This window comes from Pelophylax lessonae (genome assembly GCF_965119305.1).
Source record: "Pelophylax lessonae genome assembly, chromosome: 13".
Taxonomy (NCBI): Eukaryota; Metazoa; Chordata; class Amphibia; order Anura; family Ranidae; genus Pelophylax; species Pelophylax lessonae.
The window spans coordinates 157,941,597-157,963,535 of record NC_138780.1 but is presented as its reverse complement, the minus strand read 5'-3'; the positions used below and the strand labels follow the sequence as shown (position 1 = coordinate 157,963,535).

General features: G+C 43.0%; 1 protein-coding gene across 1 annotated transcript in view; it reads left to right on the top strand.

Moving 5' to 3' along the window:
- ASPG (asparaginase) overlaps positions 1-21,939 on the top strand; it is a 137,058-nt gene that overhangs the window by 53,549 nt on the left and 61,570 nt on the right. Inside the window, exons 5-7 of the mRNA XM_082275481.1 lie at positions 423-506; positions 10,768-10,894; positions 21,392-21,504. Coding sequence (XP_082131607.1) covers positions 423-506; positions 10,768-10,894; positions 21,392-21,504 — 324 coding nt within the window. The remainder of the gene's footprint in view (positions 1-422; positions 507-10,767; positions 10,895-21,391; positions 21,505-21,939) is intronic.

Here is a 21,939-nt window from a genome sequence, read left to right as displayed (position 1 = left end):
TTGGTGTTTACTGCTAGAGAGTTTTTTTTTTTTTTTCTTGGGAAAGTGCATGTGATTAGCACCTGGCCAATCAGCACTGTCCAGACAAGAGGGTCAGGGGTCACACAGCCTCATAGGACAGTCGGAGGAGAGTGAAAACTCCTCCTACTCGCTTTAACCAGTGCTCAGCCATGCATTGATAGAAGTTACAAGACTGCTATATACTGCTGATGAGAAAAGGTAAGTAGCAGTTTATATTTACTAAAATAATTTAATTTACATGTTCTGTGTGCTGTGGGATTCTGGGTTTAGTAACAACCTTATTGCATTATAGAAGGCATTAAGATAAAATAAAAAACTTCTCACTTTACTACCCCTTTTAAGTATATTTGTATTTGAAAACCATATTATAATTTTTTTTTTTTCTTTTAAACCTCTTATAGGTTCCCATATATGAGATGCGGAATGATGGTCGTGACAACCTGTTGGGGGCTCTGCTCATTGCTGGCCAGTTTGTTATTCCAGAGGTGAGGTTTGGGCCATCTGTAAACTAAAAACTAAAGTACTAATTGGGACTGTTGTTGAAGGGCAGGTGTACATATGCAATCTAAACACCAGGGGGCAGTATAGTCCTAAAGTCTTCTGCTAGTAGTGCTTTGACGGCTTGTCAGACAAAGTGCATTTTTAAGACCTTGTATTTGAAAGATTCACTGGTTGTTCTATAACTGCTTGAGAAATAAAACAAAGATGTTTTAATTGAATGTTACGTAATGAAATCCTCCTTAGTGTCCTGACTTTGAAAAAGCTCATGTTTTCCAATGTGAAATGAGTGATTCTAAGTCAAACAGTGATAGTGGTTATTAGGGGAGGCTCTGCTTAATTCCAAACAACATTTTCCATAAATATGCGGGTTTATTGGAATCTTGTACATTTGCCAAGCTGCAGGTGGGGGACACAAAGCTGTGTCCATAAAGGATGTCAACCTGCTGAGGCCCCCATCTTCCGTCTGCATTATTATTGACCCTTTTCAGTCCTGTAAGGCAGTGGTCCTCAACTCCGGTCCTCGGGGCCCACTAACAGGGGAGATGCAGACTAGAATACTGCAATCACTGAGCAGCAAATGAGATCGCCTGTGATGTAATTTAGTTAACTTGCAAACCTGGCCTGTTAGTGGGCCCCGAGGACCGGAGTTGAGGACCACTGCTGTAAGGGGTAACTATACTCATAATCTAAGCTATTTAATATAGCACCAGGGATTCTTCTTGAGTCTCCTAATCTATTTTTCTCAGCTTTTATATGTTTATCTTTCTTCCTAAAGAGGACATGTTTGCCCTTCTAAATGTATATATGTCCCCTGTCTTAAAAAGAGCTAAAATAATTTGTTTTATAGTAGATTTGGTATTTAGCAAGTTTTTTTATTTTTTCTTAACTGTTTACTTTGTCAAGCTGAAGTGGTAGTTGGGAGCCATGTAACACAAGGTTAAGAATCTACCTGGCTCTACTGTGGTTAAAGGTGGTTTTGAGCCCCCCCCCCCCCCCCCCGACCGGGGCCTTGGACATCTTCAGCAAATCTGGCTAAATATGTGGAGCAGGAGTGAGGGGACATTCATACTCTGTCCAAGATGAGGCCAATCTGCCAGAGGGGTTTTCACACCCATTTTGAGAATTTTTTGTAGCTGTGGGTTTTCTAGGGTTGGGCTGTGTTTGTACCAGGAAAAAGCCTACAAACAGCAGCAATACTTAGTAGCCTATTTCAAAAAGGATAAGGGGGAGCTCCGCAGTTAGCTTTTGGTGGAATATAAACAGGGGCATGGCTGCAAGAGTGACAGAGGTTGGTATTATTATTATTATACAGGATTTATATAGCGCCAACAGTTTGCGCAGCGCTTTACAATGTGAGGGAAGACAATACAGTTACAATACAATTCAATACATGAGGAACTAGAGGGCCCTGCTCGTTGGAGCTTACCATCTAGAAGGGAGGGTCAAGTGAAACAAAAGGCAATAACCGTGGGGGATGGGTTGATGGAGAAAATGGAGGTACATTTGTTAGGTGTTGGTAGGATAGGCTCCTCTGAAAAGGAGGGTTTTCAGAAATTGTCTAAAAGCTAATAGAGTAGGAGATAATCGGACAGATCAGGGTAAGGAGTTCCATAGGATTGGAGAGGCTCTGGAAAAGTCCTGGAGGCGAGCATGGGAGGAGGTGAGGAGGGGGCTAGAGAGCAGGAGGTTTTGAGAGGAACGTAGAGAGCGATTGGGTTGGTATTTTGAGACTAGTCTAGTGATGTAGTTGGGGGCTAAGCTGTGGATTGCTTTGTAAGTTGTTAGTATTTTGAATTGAATTTGTTGGGTGAGCGGAAGCCAGTGGAGGGCTTGACAGAGAGGAGCGGCAGACACTGAGCGATTGGTAAGGTGGATGAGCCTGGCGTCAGCATTCATAATGGATTGAAGGGGGGATAGCCTGTGTAGAGGTAAGCCAATAAGAAGGGAATTGCAGTAGTCGAGGCGCGAGATGACCAGGGAGTGAACTAGGAGCTTTGTTGTGTCTTTGGTTAGAAAGGGGCGTATTTTGGAGATGTTGCTGAGGCGGCAAGATTTGGACAGCGATTGGATGTGGGGTTTAAAGGTATTGTAAGCAGACCCCTGCTTGGGGGGGGGGGGGGGGGTAGAGAATCATAGGGCTACTTCAGCTGACACCCTTTACTATCAGTCACCATGGGCAAGCGTGCTGCAGAAGAGAGAAAGTGCAGAATGTTGGATAGAGAGGAGAACAGAGGCAGGATTATGATGGTTGTGGGTGATTAGGTGCCTGTAGCAAGGAAGTTGGACAAGTTAAGAAAATGCTAGCTTCTTGGCTGTTTCTGGGTTCAATGCTTTTGAAGTTTCTGATCCTAATGGCTGGTTAACACATGCGTTTTTATTGGTGCTTTTTGCAGAAATGCACTGCAGTTTATTTAACGTGATCTCCTATGGGACACGTTCACATCTATGCTTTTTTCAGCTGCTAGATTTTTGGAAAGGGTCAGGGACTTTTTTTTTAACGCAAACTTTTTTATTTTTTATTTTGGTTTAATACACTTCAATGGAGAAGCTGCAGAGAAAGCATGTATTGCCTTTTTTTTTTTTTTTTTTTTTTTTTTTTTAAATAAAAATTTTCAATTTTTATATAAATTTTCATCCTAGAAATTTACATAAGAAAAACACAATTCGCAACATGGAAATGTAAGATGTAGCCTATTAGTGCCCTAAGTATATTTGGTTATCTGCCCATGTTAAATAATGTAGGTTACCATGAACAATATTAAGAATAATTTACATTAGTGATTGAGCAATAATAACCTTACTTCAGTATAAAAAAAAAAGAAAGAGAAAAGGGAAAAAAAAGGGGGGTGGGAAGAGGCAACTTGGGCCTGTCAACAGAGCGTCCATAAATATATAAGGAAAAATGGGTTTTATGGTTACATGGGAGAGTTTTAAGGTTGCAAAATCAGATTTTTCCATAAAACATATCCAGGGGAGCCATACATCTTGAAAATCAGAGTATCCATTCTCATAAGCATGTTTAATTCATCCAATCAATCCAATTATTGGAGTGAGTTTAGATTTCCAATGTCTCTAAATTATCGCCCTGGCAGCCACTAAAAAGAAATGGAAAATCCCCTTCTTGACTTTTGAGGCAGATTCTGGGAACATGGATAGCAGTACTGTTTGGGGGCACGGTCTCTGAGGCAAAGGCACTGTATAGTTTAAAAACGCTGTCCCAAAATGGGCACAAGGCAGGGCAGCTCCAACCATATATGTTGCATGGTGCCTACATGAGCTAGGCATCACCAAGATTGGTCTGATGTATTTGGGAATATTTTATGTAATATCCAAGGACAGCGATACCATCTGGTGATGGCTTTGTAATTTCGTTCCTGTATTTTACCCACAACAGAATATTTATGGGTCAACGTACAGGATTTACGAACTTCCTCTGTAAAAGTGACTAATTTAGTGCGTTTTTGCTGCAATTTAAATTTTTTAATCTGCCTAACAAATTGGCCAAAAAAAAAAAGCAGCATAAAAAAACGCAAATCCCTGTAAAAACGCATGTGCAAAACCCACAGCAAAAAGCACCGCAGAAACAAATCAAAAGCAAACTGCATAGGTGTGAACCGAGAGCCTAAACAAGCATAGAGAGAAGGAATTCTGATTCCTATTTGTTTATAAGCTGCTTGTTTGTTCCAACTCTGAGAGTAAAAAGTATTGAAACTGGAATTAGCCAGGCAACTAGGGTTTTTACCAAGCCAGTAATGTATTTGTTGTTGCATTTACATTTTGCATTCAGCAGATGTCTCCAGAAGGGTAATGTGTTACCGCCACAATAAGCAGCAATATACAGCACGTACCGGGAGTTTACAGTGCCTGGTAATGTGTATACAGCATTTAAGGCGGATTAGTGACATAAGCCACAATAAACACCGTACACACAAATGCACAGAGCACAGCATTGCCCGGTTTGTCGGCTTCATCGCAGCACGCTGTAGGTGAATGTCAGACTTGCTCAGCGACACACAGCTTGTGCTGATGGTGCATTTTGTGTGCATGTAAATAAGAACTGACAACAAGAGTTTGTATTTCCTTTTTTTCCCCAACAGACTGTGGCAATTAACTTATTGTAAAGAAAACGGAACCACCCTGGACAGTACTGAACACATACTCATTTGCCTTCAAAATAAATAGTACAAGAAAGCATGTCAAGAAGGGTTGTATAGATTTACTATAAACCATTTCATAGGAAAAATGTAATTTATTTTGATGGAATAAAAATCAAGTATTTGTTTATAGTGTAGCACCCTACAGGGTAGGTGCTAGGTAAAAGTATAGTGGGCCTTGGCTGCCTAACAGCAGGACCATAATTTCAGCTGGCTGTCATGTCTCCCAGGTGTCTGCTGAGAGGGGAGTCTCCCCACTGGCTCCATGAGAGGATTCTCATTGGGCAGTGGAGGAAACCCAATCAGAGACACATTCAGGCCTGTATCTACCCCAGAAGGCAGATTCTGCCGCAGAGGATTCTGGGAGTGGGTATATGTTTGAGGGGAACGCATGACGCAGCGTCTTTGGCGGGAAGTAGAGTCCCAGGGGTCTCTCCTCCTGTCAGAAGGATCGGGTGTTCCGGGGGCTGCCTGGGAATCCAGAGGATGCGGAGTTGAGCTGCAGAGGGGATCCGGTGTGCCGAGGACCAGTGGAGGAAGAGGGGTTCAGTTCCAGGAAAGCCTGCCAAGGTCGCGAGTACTGTGAACTGCCCCTAGGGTTCTGCCAAGTGTAGAGGGGACCACTCCAGAGAAGGTTCTAGGAATCCCAGAGTCAGCTAGCTGTTAAAGGGGGTACCTAGTCAGAGGACCCTGATGTGTTAGAGGGGGTACCTAGTCAGAGGACCCTGAAGTATTTAGAGGGGGCGCCAGCGGTTGGGCCCTGAAGAGCTAATGTGTACAGAGTTAAGAGTTGCAGCGGCACAAGGAGTGACAAGGAGCTACTTCGGTCAGTGAAGGGCTGGAGGGAGCTGTTCAGTCAAAAAGGACAGATCCTGCACATGCTGATATACAACAAGTACAAAGAGGAGTACTTCACCAGCCCATGGCGCTGTCCATGTGTTCACCTCCTTTGTTTGTATGTTTTATAGCTGAAATGTCCTGGTTGCTGCTGCTCCTCTCTCACTCCACTGGGGGGGGGGGGGCGGATCAAAACAATTCAAATCTGTAAAGAAAAGCGCACGCAACCTTGGGCAATAACGCTTTAATAAAGGACAACAACACAGTACATTGGAATTGCACTCACACTTTTCCTATAAGACAATCGCTTTCTAGTGCGCACTAGAACCGGCATCCGGTGACCAGGCAACACAGGAAGTGAAGGAGAGCGGGGAAACAGCGGCGGCAGCCGCGAATGAGGAGACCGCAGAGTCACCATCTGGAGGGACGGGAGGAGCGAGTAGCTCCTGTTGGAATGCTGTAAGGCGATTGTCTTATAGGAAAAGTGTGAGTGCAATTCCAATGTACTGTGTTGTTGTCCTTTATTAAAGCGTTATTGCCCGAGGTTGCGTGCGCTTTTCTTTACAGATTTGAATTGTTGGGAGCTGTTCAGTGACTTTTAAGCTAAATTGAGTGTCAGGAGTCAAGTGTTCTACAGTCATGGATCTTTTGAGTTAACAAACAAGTTAAAGTTGAGGTTCCAGCACTAATTCAGCAAAGCAGTATCTTCAAACGTCAGGAAGCACTGGTCAGCATTCATCTGGCGTCCAGACAGCGCCAACAGGCATTTTTGTACAGAGTCCCAGTTAACCTAGTTAAGCCAGAGGAGTACCCCACTCATTCCCTTCTCTCATCCCCAAAATTCAATAAACAAAACGAACCAAAGATGCCGGAATGGTCATTGTCTCAATTCTCACACTTGGGTTCACAATTTAAATGTGTTGGAGGTGTCACCGGTAACAATGGCAGACCCTCATCAGGCTCAAGGCCTGGAAATATTGCTACAATAGTATATACTGGTGTGCTCAGTGACCGTTTCAGTAACCCTTAGGCCCTGTTCACACCTGTCTGTTTTTCAGCTCGTAAAACGCTCGTTCATCTCTGAAGTCTCAAAACGCCCAACAAGCAAAATTGTATTAATTTCAATGGCCCCTGTTCACATTTGAGTGGTTTGTTGCCTGAAGCAAGACACCTGAAGCTCAAAGTACATGAGCTTGTCAGATTACAAGCGTTTTTGCCTCCAAACACATGCAAAAACGCCTGAAACCTCCCAAAAAAAAAAATGCCAAAAAAACACCTGAAAACGATACTCGGGTGTGAATGGAGCCTTACAAAATCTGAATCCAGAGCCCCGTTTATTCTTGTGTTTGCATATGCAAGTTTGACAGGAATGTACCCTCCCGCCCCCCGCACGCCTGTCATACTTGGATGTGCGGCTGTGTCTGTACAGCCCCTGTGTGTCTCTTCCCTTTTTATATAGGCTACCTTCATCCAGGGGGCTCCAAGCATGAGATATAATTTACAGTGTATGGGCTACAGCACCCATGTGAATGAGGCCTTACAATTATCGTGTCACTTAACTAAGAAAATTGATTGTAAAGTTTGTTATTTTAAAAAAAAAAAAAAAACATGTTGTACTTGGCAACCTGTGTGCAGTGGATTTGCACAAAGCAGCCCAGATTCTCCTCTTCTCGGGTCACTCTTCGCTGCTACTGGCATCTTCCTCCTGTCAAGTGCCCCCACAGCAAGAAGCTTGCTATGGGCGCACCAGAGCCAAGCTGCAGTTCCGTGTATCCATTCAGACACGGAGCTGTGGTTCGGCTCCGCCCCCTCTTTCTCCTGATTGGCTAACTGACTTTGATTGACAGGGGCGGGAGCCAATGGCACCCCTGCTGTCTCAGCCAATCAAGAGGGAGAGTACTGGACGGCCGAGGGACTCGTGGACATCGCTGGATAGAGAGGGGGCTCAGGTAAGTATTAGGGGGGTTGCTACACACAAGGTTTTTTCTCCTTTTGCATAGAATGCATTAGGTTAAAAAACAGTCTGACTTTACAACCCCCTTAAAGTGGTTGTAAACACTTACATATACTTAGTAAAGGGACTGGCTTCAGGTGATGCACAGAGGTGAAACAAATCCTCCTACATAAGTTGTACCTGTCTATCTGCAGTCTTCTCTTCTCTGCATCTGTTCAAAGTCCAGAATTTTAAAAATTTTGTCTGAGCTGCCAGAAAAAGGGGGCAGAGAGCTGGTTACACACTGGAGGGCTCAGTGAGGAGAGCTCTGACAGCTGATTGGAGGAAAGGGGACACACCCTCCTTCACACAGGAACAGAGCTGAGGCTGTAAGTCAGCTGGAGGTCCTTCCCCGGTCACCTTTTTTTGTCTTGGTGTCAGGAAAACTTGTCAGAATTGACTTATGCTGATAGCAGAGGAATGAAGCAGCAGACAGAAATTACACTTAGTGCTCTTAATTGAGACAAGTACACACTAGAGAGGGATATGCTTTGTTCATATTTCATGTCTGAGGTTTACAACCACTCCAAATAAAAAGTGAAGACTGCTAACCTGTAAGCAGTAGGCACCTAGATGTATCAAGGTGTATTCATCTATATGTGCCTAGCGGCCTGTGAATGCGATTATCCTAGATGCCATGTCAATGCTTGACTTCAGTACTCTGAGTAATAGAGTTAGTACAAGCATAGAGGTAAAAGAATTCTGACTACAAAAATGTTTTGAGTGCTTTACTTAGAAGTATTGAGCCTTTCACATCCAGGCAGGTACAGGAGGCTAGCAATGGCAGCCCCCATACTACTTCTAGGACTGGTGATCTTTAAACATCATGGAAAACAGAGGAGCTCTGATTGGCTGCCAGTTCTGCCCCTTCCAGACCAAGTGCTGCTGTGCAGAGGATTATAGGAGGCTGATCTGAAGACAAATGACTTATGTCCTATTTTTTTTCTTTTTTTTTTTGAAAGTTTTCCCTGTGCTATTAAAGGGACTGTAATGTTGATGATGGCTTCACCCCTTGGGTGAGTATCGGAGCCAAAAGAAGTACATATTTATCTGGTGTTCTGTCCCACCAAGGAGTAAAAGGAGGCCAAGCTTGCAGTCCTACAGCAGGCCTTGACCTGGCTAGAGACCTGCTAAAAAAATAAAGTTTCTTTTAATTGAATAGGCATTACACTCCTCTTTCCAGAAACCCAAGTCCACCACATTCCCTCCACTGAAGAACCGCAGCCTTCATTGGAATTATTAGCATAATATACTGCTGGAAGTTTTGGTTGCCTGTCTCCAGTTCTTTACGTCAGTGCAGGACACATTTTTAGCAATGTAGGGGTCAGAGGACATTATACAACGGAGCACACGAACTGTCCAAAAAATGTCATATACTGAGCAGCCTGGTTAGGCTTCACCACTGAAACAGAGGGAAGGTAGTGGACACCAGCCATCGGAGAGCCATGTGTAATACCTCTTCTGTTGCTGGGAGGTTCCATTAGGATTTATTTCAGGTGACTGATGGGGCAACTATAAGCCCTCATGCACACTGGGCGTCAGAAAAAACGAGCTGCAGAGCCACTTCTAACGCCAGGAAAAAACAGCTGTAAAAACGTGCTTTTAGTAGCTTTTTCCATTTGCGTTATTGCGTTATCAGGATGATCCGACTTGCGGTGCAATTTGCGCTGTGAGAATCTTGAGGGGGAACTCCACGCCAAAATGGGGAAAAAAACGGCGTGGGCTTCCCCCCCAGGTTCCAAACCAGGCCCTTCGGGTCTAGTATGGAATTTGAGGGTAGCCCCCAAAATCCATACCAAACCCTTATCCGAGCATGCAGCCCAGGAAAGGGGAGGGGACGAGCGAGTGCCCCCACCCCCCCTGGACCATGCCAGGCCACACGCCCTCAACATGGTTGTGGGGGTGTGGGTGCTTTGGGGCTGGCGAGGCTCTAAACCCCCCACCCCAAAGCACCTTGCCCCCATGTTGATGAGGACAAGGGCCTCTTCCCGACAACCCTGGCCGGTGGTTGTGGGGCTCTGCGGGCAGGGGGCTCATCGGAATTTGGAAGCCCCCTTTAACAAGGGGGCCCCCCAGATCCCGGACCCCCTCCCTATGCGAATAGGTATGAGGGACATTGTACCCCTACCCATTCACCCCATAAAAGGCAGTGTATGTAAATAATGACAGGAGACGTTTTGAAAAGTTTATTAAAAATCTTCATCCGGTCTTCTCTGCTCTGGTCTTCTCTCCGCTCTTCTGGTCTTCTCTTCTGCTCTTTTGCCCTTCTGCTCTTTTGCCTCCTCTGGTCTTTCTTCCTCCGGTCCTCCTCCGACGCTGTCCCCTGTGATTATGCCGGTCTCTGCAGTGTATTATATAGCCATTAGGGGCGTGGCCACCCGGTGACTTCACCGGGAGGCTCCACCCCCTTATGTCACCGACGGCTACCCTCAAATTCCATACCAGACCCGAAGGGCCTGGGGGGGAACCCAACGCTGTTTTTCCCCCATTTTGGCGTGGAGTTCCCCCTCAAGATTCTCACAGCGCAAGTCGCACCGCAAGTCGGGTCATCCTAATCCGACTTGCGGTGCGCCTTCCATTCAAATCAATAGGCTCCCATAGGGAACCATTGATTTTGAATGGAAGAAAAAAAACGTAGAACGTGGCTTAACGCACGTTAAGCAACATTATTCAGCCTTTAGCAGCATCAGACGTTTTTACAGCTTGATGCTGCGGCTCCAGAACGCACAGGTCCTGGTTTTTTTTTTTTTTGGAGCTGTAAAACGCCTATGCCACTTGGAGCTCCTAAAAGCACTATGTGTGCATGAGGCCATAGAGTAACATGGATGGGCGTTCTGCAGCTGCAAAAAAAAAAAAAAAAACGTCTGACGCTGCCAACAGCAGCTCCAAAAACGTCCAGTGTGCATAGGGGCTAAAAAGGAAATCTGGTCTCAAAAGAATGTTTTTTTGTTTTTATCAGCAGTTTAAAGAAAACCTACAAAGGGAGAATTACAGCAGCTATGAATGTGAATGCATCATTCACTGATTTGGCTATGTTACACTTGAAACCAGATTTGTCTTTACTTGGTTACTGTACTTTAATGCTATAAGATTATTCGATTTTTTTTTTCTTTGTAACCAGGTGCTTCCTCTGTAGTAATTGCACCCAAAGCTTATATATTGTCAGTACACTGTGTACTGATTGTACGCAATATAGTAATTGCATACATGTTTCATATTTTGAGTGTGTACACATGTTCTGTCTCTCCTCTTACTTTTCAGGTGTGTCTGTATTTTCATCACAAGCTGTACAGGGGAAACCGGGTGACGAAGGTGGATGCTGGAAGTTTCAATGCCTTCTCTTCTCCCAACTTGCCTCCACTTGCAAATGCTGAAGTTGATATTACAAGTAAGTTGCCCGGCTGCGTAATCCCTGTAATTTGTGCCACATGGAAGAGTCGCTGGCTTTCTTCTTTTAGGAGTGGAGGCTTAGCGTGATTATTAAACTGGGTTGTGAGCAGTCCTAAGCCACTTCTGTAACAATGAACGATTGAGTTTTGTGCTAGAAAAGAGCCTTCATATTTACCACCCCCATGAGCCTCCAATTTTTGTCAGAGAAAAAAAGTTTTTACTATTCTATTTTGCTTATATCCAGACAGGTTGCTCCAGGGATTGTTTCCCTTCCAGGTCCCGCTCTCCACTTTTACTCTGCCAGCCAAATAATTTTTGCAATTTTTCACTTTTTGTTTTGATTGCAGCTTTAAGAGTTTTTATTAAAGAACCCCCCCCCCCCCCCTTCCCCAAACTATGGTTTCTGTAAGCACTCAACTGGTGGAATAAAAAAAGGTGCAGCTAATTTTGTAGGTCCCGTGATATTTGCACATCATTTATCAAACAATATTTTCAGTAAGAATACACTAAAATCGTTGTTATGCACAAACACAACATAACTTACAAAATTCCTACTAAATAATGTAATTTTAAAAAAATGGTTAATAAGAAAAAAATAAGCACGCTGCAGAGCATGTGCACAACTCCAAATACTGTTCTGAATGGGTCCTAAGACTCCTTTTCACACTTCAGCGATTTTCAGCTCAACGCTCAGAAGTGCTCAACGCCTAAACAGCGAGAAATACATTTTTTTTTTTTAGGCCTTTTCAGGTCAAGCAGCTTCCCTCCCCTCCCCTTTTCTAGCATCACCCCACACCTTACACAGGTTTCTATTGGCCACATAAAAAAAAGTGAAAAACGCTCATAATATTTGCAAATCTGCTCAAAAACGCCTGAAAAAAATGCCTGAATACGCTCTTCTTAAGTCTCAATGTAACCTTAGTGTGTTGGTGCAGTGCAGTACATGAACATTCACACCGTGTATTGCCATAATGTGGGGAGGGGGTATAGGTTTTTTTCTTTCCTATCAGTAAAGGGGGCAGTTGTGAAATACTGGGGTCTAAGCAAACCCCTGGTTCTTTCCCCTTTTGAAATGGAGAAAGATTGAAAACATGAGTCCTTATGCCCCATACACAGGTGCAGATTATCTGCAGACTTTTGTCTGCAGACTTACCAAAACCATATAATATGAGGTCAAATCTAAACACTTTCAATTTGTATGCAATCCGGCAGGCCCTTGCACTACATAGAAAAGGTAAGTCTGCAGACAAAAGTCTGCAGATAATCTTCACGTGTGTATGGGGCATTAGTCTGCTCCATTTGGAGCCGCAGGGCTCACTGATAAACGAGAACAGATTGCTTTCTGTTCATTTAAAAACTGAAGCCATAGTAGACAATGTTTACTATCGCTTCAGTTGTAAATTAACACGGAAGTGATCAGTACTAAGCACTCACTCGTTCATTCATGAAAAAGAAGGGTGCCAGTAAACCAAACATAAGAGACATTGTTACCAACACTAAAGTGATCATGATCTTATAGCAGATGGGGGAATGCCAAACATTTGAGGCTTACTGACCTAGCCAGCTGGAAGCGGCCCTGTTAAGACCTAAGCCCTATGTCCATGGCAGTGAAAGGGTTAATTGTGGCAAGTGGGCATTTTACTTCTAATTACACTATTTGTACAAGTGATGTGTTAAAGCAGTAGTAAAGTCTGCTTTTTCACATGTACCTACAGGTAAGCCTGTAAGTACAGTAAAGATCTCCTAAACATCCACAGTTTAAGAGATCTTCACATTTGTAGAAGCCAGTGTTGTCACTGGTATGAATAGACAGCACACTCAGGATCGCGACTCCTGTGCCCATGTGCGCGAGTGACCTCATCATAACCTGGCCATACAAACTAGGTGAAGATGGAAGCCTTGTCAGTTAAGTCTGTCATAATGTGCTAGTACTTTACTGCCGCTTTAAGAAACCCTGATCTCTGTATTCCTTCAAGCGTGTCTGTCATCAAAGAATAAACCACTAGTGCAGTAAGCCAAAATTCCTTGCTGGGGGGTGCCATGTCTCATGCAACAAGCTGCTGGGTACGGCTCCCTCAAATGCTGCCCTTTGGGACAGGCAGTTAGCAATTCATAGGAAGGGAGGGGACATTTTTCTAAAAGGATTAAGATGACCGTAAGAGAACTTGATTGAAGTTGTGAGCACTTCAATTTTTTTAAATTGTTGCATGTGACACTGTTGGACAGATTTTTTTGATCTAGTGACACCATCATCTGGACTGGAAGTGTGGGGGGGAAATCTTCCCACTGGTAATAACCGACCTCAGTAAAAACCTGACCGAGGTTTAAAAACATGCCCTAATCAAAAACTAGCTTTACCATTGATTGGAGTTGTACTATTGAATCTTTTTCATAATCGTATTTATTACTTTATCATAGGTTCTGTTCATGCTGTATATTCCCCCCTGAAAGTGTAAGAGTAAGTGCTTTTCTAAAGCCACGGTATTCTATTACAGATTATAGTTCCATCAGGCACTACAGGTCTACAGTTGGAAAGCCACAAGCTGCCCAGCCTTTTGTAATTATTGAAGCTGGTTGTAAACTGTTACACTGGGCCTTGTATTAAAATTTAAAAGAGTGCCTGCAGTGCCCATGATAATCCTCTAGATCACAGATGTCAAAACACAAGGCCCCTGGGCCAAATCTGGCCTGCCAGGCCTTCCCATGTGGCCCTCGCACCCAGTTTTGCAGCCAGAATGTGTCTGAACTCCATTCTGCCTCCTCCAGCTTTTACCCTCTGCTCCCACTCCCCACTGTAACATGTAACCACAGAACCCTTCTGTGTTTACAAGGACAGCATTGCTCTCAGCGACTCCTGGATCTAACAGATCTCTTCATGCACTCGTGGCCAGGGCACAGAAAGGATTCCTCTCCAGGATCAGACAGAACAATCTCCATGCAAGGCGAGGTAGAGCCCACCTACACAGGGAGGTACTAGAGCCAAATACATGGGTACTAAAGCCACCTACACAGGGAGGTACTAGAGCTGAGTCAGGTACAAGAGACTAGAGATGCAAGGAAGTTTTTTTTTTTTTTTCTTTTTTGGGGGGGGGGGGGGTGCGCACTGTACGTAGTGCACTCCCGAACCCTGCACTCTGTACGTAGTGTTTCACTGAACCCTGTACTCTGTTTGAAGCGCACCAGTGAACACTGCACCCTGTAAGTAGAGCATCCCTGAACCCAGCACTCTGTAAGTAGAGCACCCCTGCACCCTGTAAGTAGAGCACCCCTGAACCCTGCACTCTGTACGTAGCACACACCTAAACCAAAACCAGGAAAAAATGTAAGGAAAGGCAAATATTTAATTTGATAAAGTAGATACATTTATATAGTCTTACAGATACAATCGGCCCTTTGAGGGCAACCATAATACTGATGCGGCTATTAGATTGAGTTTGACACCCCTGATCTACGTTAAAACTGCATTCCAGGCAGATACTTAAAAGATATTATCAAGAATACAGATTTTTAAGTACTAAAATCTGTCTTGAGGTCCACCTCAGCACTTTTGGGCCAGTGCTGCATGTCTGTGTACAGGCAAGGAATATGCAGACATGAGCTGCAGACTGATAAGTAGATGTCAGTCTTAAGCCAACCATAGACTGTTCTAATCTCGTCAAGTTCAGCAGGGACTGGCCGAGATTCAAACCTTGTATGGGCAGGCTGCCTGTACCCAAGATGATCCATCAACTTGGCTACAACCAGCATGTTGGATTCTTCATGTGATTATTGCTATAGCCACTAGCAATGATCCCTGTGTGTTCTCCCAGCAGGGATGGCAACCCTGACTGTGGCTGCAGGAAAGAAATTTGTGCCCTCCATGGCCAGCTTTATGTTGCTCCTTATTCACAGACTAGGTGTGGGTGGGTGGGGTATCGACCAAGCTGTATTTCCTAATTGCAGCAAAGTAACCAATCCAGCTCAGGACTGGTTGGCGGAATTTACTAACAATTTGGAAGGTAAAGCAACTCCTATATTTTATATATTCCAACTAAGAATTTAGCTGTTGGTCTAGATATCATCCCTTAAAGCAGTACTTTCTGTTCAGTAATGAGTCACACTGCAAACACCTCATCCAATATTTTATAGGGAGGGGTTGTAAATTAAGATTTTCTGCTGGTTTAAATAAATGTAGATTACAGTTTGCATTTGTTTTATTGCGCTCACCATCTAACTTCACCCCTGCCAGCCTGATGTCTTGAATAATTTGAGAGCACATGAAAAGGTTTTGTCAGGGTGATGTGGTTGCTGAACCGGCTTTTCTGTTGGTGACAAGGGGGCTGATCTGCCTTGTTTGTGTGGCTGTCATTAAAAGCCACCGGTCTTGTTTGATTTCATAACTTGGAATGGATGCGCCACACCTTAGGAAGGTGCTTTTTTAGAAGCTGTAGTTCAGAGTAAAAGGTGTTTGTTTTTTTGTTTTTTGTGGATATTTAGGATTATTAGATAAATGGGAAATCCATACCTGATGTACAGAGTGCTTTAATGTCAGCCAGTCACTTTTAAAATCCATTTTACAACTTCCGGAATAATTAAAGATGAATTGTTATTGGTTGATGTGGGTTAGTGTATTTTGCACATTCTTTGGTTTATTACATCAGCCAAACTACTGAGCTTTGAGCTCATTTATATTTAGGGTGATTATTTGCCACTGATGCCCCTGCTGTGGTGCGATTCCAGGTTGCCAGCAGCAATTCATGTGTTATGTGGCTTGCTTTTGTTTTGTACTGGTTTTATGGTTGTTTTTAATAAACGTACTACACTATGATTGTACCTTCTGGCCCTGGCTGAGCTGCTTCATTTCCCAGTTGGATATTTGTGTGGTGATTCAGCGGAGGTGTCTGTTCCATCCGATATCCAGGTCATGTATGTTTAAGGCATTCCAGCTACTGTAATGGTAGCCATACCATCTGGTGAGTGTCCAACTTATCTGGTGATGGCGGTGACTCACGAGTGATATACATTACTGCACCTTGAAGTGATTATGGTCGCATATACTACTGCACCTTGAAGTGAAAATTATTACATTTAAGATCTTCGCTTCAAACACCTGATTGCTTGGACTTTTTATGAGCATTTTTTTGTACTTACCTAGTGCGCTACATTGCTTTTATTCTTATATCATTTATGTATGTGTATATATATATATATATATATATATATATATATATATATATATATATATATATATATATATATGGCTGTCATTGCAGCCCCTCTGAAAAGCCATTCTTTGGCGATGTTTTTCAGGTAGCTCGGAGGTGATATGTCACCACCTGTTTTAACTCTTAAAAGCCCACTACACTGTTTGTTCTGTGTAATGCTTGGTACACATGGTAAAGTTGTGTGTTTTTTTATTTATTTTTTGTTTAACCCAGCGGGCTGAACGGAAAAAAACTGAGGAGGTTGCTGTACTATGCAAAGTTTGTGCAGCCATCTCCTCGCTGTGCTTTTGTGTTCTCACAGAAAGACTGCCCCTGCCAGAACACTCTGGTCAGCGCTCGCAGGCATCGGCTGCAATCGCTGATCGGATGCCAATCAGCTGCTGGTTTTCCAGCATGCTTGTTCGTTCGGACAAGCACCTGTACTCATGGGCCGAAAGTCATTTCTGATTTTGGCCAATGTTCTGTGATAAGTCTATCACTCAGTCACTGCTTCTTTCAGAAAGACTGCCTTTTTGCCAATTCAGATGGGTCCCAGAAGTGCTCCCCAGCTTCTCGTTTTCACCATCTTGAGGTGACTCATTGAGATTGTTTAGGCTTATTATATCAAGGATCTGGTTTCCTCTTTCCAGTTAGGCTCACTCCACTAAGGCTGTGAGTTCCTTATAGGCTTTTCAATGTTTGGTCTCTATGTCCCAGATTTGCAATGCTGTCCTCTGGTCTTCTGTTAATATGTGATTGTTTGCTGTTGCCAAAACCTCAGCGGGACTATTTTTGGATGTTCCGAAGGTTTAGGATTTCTTGTCTCCATCAATAACTGAGAAACAAAACAGGATTTTAATACTCCCCGTAAAATCCTTTTCCTGGAGTACATAGAGAGACATACAGTTGGGCTCATAAGTTTACATAACCTGGCAGAATTTGATTTCTTGGCCATTTTTCTGAGACTATGAATGATAACACAAAAACTTTTCTTTCACTCATGGTTAGTGTTTGGCTGAAGCCATTTATTGATCAACTGTTGTTTACTCTTTTTAAATCCTAATGACAACAGAAACTACCCAAATGATGCTTATCAAAAGTTTACATACCCTGGTGATTTTGGCCTGATAACATGCACACAAGTTGACACAAAGGGGTTTGAATGGCTATCAAAGGTAACCATCCTCATCTGTGATCTGTTTGCTTGTAATTAGTGTGTGTGTATAAAAGGTCAATGAGTTTCTGGACTCCTGACAGACCCTTGCATCTTTCATCCAGTGCTGCACTGACGTTTCTGGATTCTTAGTCATGGGGAAAGCAAAATAATTGTCAAAGGAACTGCGGGAAAAGGTAGTTGAACTGTATAAAACAGGAAAGGGATATAAAAAGATATCCGAGGAATTGAGAATGCCAATCAGCAGAGTTCAAACTCTAATCAAGAAGTGGAAAATGAGAGGTTCTATTGAAACCAAACCACGGTCAGGTGGACCAACTAAAATTTCAGCCACAACTGCCAGGAAAATTGTTCGGGATGAAAAGAAAAACCCACAAATAACTTCAGGTGAAATACAGGACTCTTTCGAAACATGTGGTGTGTCTGTTTCAAGATGCACAATAAGGAGGCACTTAAAGAAAGATGGGCTGCATGCAACAAAGTATCCAACTTACAATACGCCAAACAGCACAGAGACAAGCCTCAAACCTTCTGGCACAAAGTCATTTGGAGTGATGAGACCAAAATTGAGCTTTTTGGCCACAACCATAAACTCTACATTTAGAGAAGAGTCAATAAGGCCTATGATGAAAGGTACACCATTCCTACTGTGAAACACTGAGGTGGATCACTAATGTTTTGGGGATGTTTGAGCTACAAAGGCACAGGAAATTTGGTCAGAATTGATGGCAAGATGAATGCAGTATGTTATCAAAAAATACTGAAGGAAAATTAGCATTCTTCAGCCCGGAAGCTGCGCATGGGACGTACTTGGACATTCCAACATGACAATGATCCTTAACACAAGGCCAAGTCGACCTGTTATTGGCTACAGCAGAATAAAGTGAAGGTTCTGGATTGGCCATCTCAGTTTCCTTACCTCAGTATCATTGAGCCACTCTGGTGAGATCTCAAACGTGCAGTTCATGCAAGACAGCCCAAAAATTTACAGGAAATGGAGGCTTCTGCCAGGAAGAATGGGCAGCTTTACCATCTGAGAAGACTAAGAGCCTCATCCACAAATACCACAAAAGACCTCAAGCTGTCATTGATGTTAAAGGGGGCAATGCATGGTATTAAGAACTGGGGTATGTAAACTTTTGATCAGGGTTATTTGGGTAGTTTCTGTTGTCATTATGATTGAAAAAGAGTAAACAGTTGATTGATCATAAATGGCTTCCGCCAAACACTAACCATGAGTGAGAAAAGTTTTTTTGTTTATTCATATTCTCCGAAAAATGGCCAAGAAATCATCAATTCTGCCAGGTTATGTAAACTTATGAGCACAACTGTATTTTCCACCCTTCTATGTTTGATAATGCTCTTAGTACTGCTTTGCTACAAAACGGAGGCATGCTGGTAAGTAGCAGGGCTTTACCCTGCACAGGCCTACAGTTTTTTGTTGCTAGCCAGTCTCTACTGCGTCTGTGTCCCTTGATGGGACTCGTAGGAACAACATTTTATGAGTGCACACATTTAATTTTATCAACAACAATGTAAGCTTTGTTAGGTTTAGGGGTTTTATAATCAAATAAACTATTTCAGTGATATTGTTCTAATGACTCAAAATGGACTCCTTGTTAAAAATCCGATGTTATATCACAGCTTATCTGCTGTTCTCAATTTTGAGAGGTACAGCCTGAGTATTCTGTTCTGTATAGTGTGTCTTTAAAAAGATCCATAGTAAATAACTTGGCATCTGACTGTCAGACAATGCTTGTAGTCGTCACATTCAACCTTTACTCTGGTTCACTGTCACTCAGGCGTAACATTTGTTATGAAGGACAATCGGAGTTTGTGACAAAAGCTGCATAGCAAGGTACTTTTCTGACCTGTATAGCTACATAGTATAATCATGCTTCTCTTTTGTGGAGATAAAGCATTTTTCTATTCAGACCCACTGTATTCTCTGTTTGCTTGAGAACAGGGATTGGAATATCAGAGAAATCTTGGGTTCTCTGTATAGTCTAAAAGAAACCAAAATAACTGTGCATAATGCTGAAGCACAAGTACTGTGTACACTCTGATTTGTAACGAATAAAAGAAGTCTAGCATGCAATAAAATGTCAAAACTCTAGTAACCCAAAGCAGCTGGTTAGGTATGATAACCTTTAGCTTTCAGTGATGGTAGTTTTTGGCACAGAGAATGCTTCCTTAGTCTCTAGTCTACCAAGGTACACTTTTATATATGTCTTGGCATTCAAGGGGTTAAAATAAGCTCACAGTGATTTAGCAATTGACTGTCATGTAAAAGTGATTTTGGGCATCTGTAGAGCTGGCCGATCACTTTTACAGTACTGAGAAGGTGATGCTCGCCGTCATTTTCAGACATGAGTCCAGGATTGAAGTAAGACTCATATTGAGCAGGAGGAGCTCAGGGTAACATCCGCTCCCCTCAATCTCTTTTACAAAGAATGAGCTCAAACATTTCATCACTTCTGGGTTCACAGTAGATCTTCCCTGACTGTTGTAGCCAGGTAAGCAACTAATTTAGCCTGATTAGCTGCTGTGGAGAGTAGGGGGAGATATTGGGATTTAATAAACCCCCTAACGTCTCCATGACGAGGGACGATCACTTGCCAATGCTATCACAATAAGGCCATGATAGCCATAAAGTGAAATGAAAAAAATATTACATTTTAAATCCTAATTAAAAAAAAAAAATAAATAAAGAGCGAGAGAAAACGTAAAAGCACCACTGTCCCTCTATGCAAATGCACACATATGGCATGCACATGTATGTAAACTGCAATGGTACCGCACTTGTTGGGTGTGAGAGTGGTAACTCTATGGCTATAATGAACACTGAACTCTAAATAGATATCCTGTAAAGATTTTGAAAGCGTTACCTATGGAAAGGAATTGGTACCATTTTATAGGTGCTTGCAATTGTGAGCCTCAATATGTTTGGGATCTGTTTGACACACATTCTTTGTTACAAAAAATGGGTATTATATTGTATTTTGTAAATACTGTAAATCATTTTGTTTTTTTTCTTAATAGGCATTTGATAAAACAGTTGCACAAATCTCATGCAATATAGGAAATTGCAATTGCAGAAAGTTTTCCTCCAGTTTGGTATAAAATTTTGCAAATAAGTAATTTTTTCTCCTTCACTTATGTGCACTGATGAGGCTGCACTGATAATCAGGAGACTATGATCAGTACCCTGATTATCAGTGTAAATGTCCCGTCACACTTGTCAGTTACCGGCTCTCCTCTCTTCACGCTGTGACAGTGCCTGAGGAAAGAACTGCCAATAACTAGCAAGTTAGTTTCCATGTGATTAATTGTGATTGGACACATTGTAAAGGACCACTGTGATTGGCCCTTTACCCCGATCTGTGATCAGCTTTGTTTGAAGGTCACCGAGAGCGCCTAATGTTTGCTGCAACAAGCGCGGTTCTGGAGGATGTCCATGAACTCCCTCCCATAACTGGATGACCACAGTGTAGCTGTCTGTTGGCTATAGCGCGGTTAAAGCGGAGTTCCGGCCTTGGGGGTCAATTTGAGCTAAAAATACCCCCGGGACAGTCAGGGCTAGGACATTCCATAATGGATCACCTCTGAACTGTCCCGGGTCGCACTTACCTGTAAGAAGAAATACTTACCTAGAAAATTTCTTCTCCAGTGCTGCCATCTCAGGTGTGGGCAGCTGAAGCCGCAGCGACCCTCTTCGTGGCGTCTGAGTCTCACAATGCACTGCACCGGCCCCGCTCGTCACTTCCGGTGCAGGCGCGGCTTCCCTGCACAGCTTCTGGGCATGCCCAGAAGCTGTTTAGCAGTGAATGTGGCCGGGGCAGGTGCATTGACTCCTGGGAGCGATGACGTTCAGCTCCCAGGAATCATCGCAAACTGGAAGAGGGCGCAGAGGGAGGAAGTGGAAGGAAGGTGAGTATATTTATATCCATTTCTTTTTCAGGATACTCTTAGCAAGCGGATGGCCCAAAATGGATTTTATCGATTTTGAGGCCGGAACTCCGCTTTAAGCTTACTTTTGCCCAAAAGGGAGTTGTCTTTTTGTTTTATAATGCTTTGACCTATTTGTACAGAATTTAATGATTTATTAGATGTTGCTAACAGGTTTTTTTTTTTGTAGTTAACTGGGAGACTGTTTGGCGAGCCAACACCACCAAGAAGTTCCTGGTGCACACAGACATGAACAGAAATGTGGGCCTGCTACGAATATTCCCTGGAATTACTGCTGCCACTGTATGTCTATCCCTTATTTTCATAAGGCATATTTATTTTATCCTTAGGAAGCCAAAAGATTCTTTTTTTTTTTTTTTTTTTTTTTTTTTTTTTTTTATAAATGGGTTGAATGAAAAAACTGACCAGATTTCCCTCATCCACACATCAAGGTGGATGAGAAATTCTATGTTTTTTTTTTTTATTCTGACAGCGGGGAGACATCCTCGCAGTCACAATACACTCATCAGCGCTGCAGATTATATGCAAATGCAAAGCTAGGAAGCTATGTATGACTCAAGATGGATGAGGATTTTAAGAAAGTAGACTCAATAGTCTGTTCTTTAGGTGGCCCTACCATTTGTCTCTGTAACCCGTTCCTGCGCCTACGCTCAGTAGTAAAGGTACCCAACTCCAGAAGGAATGCCGACTAGCACGGAGGATGCTGGGACTGTGGGG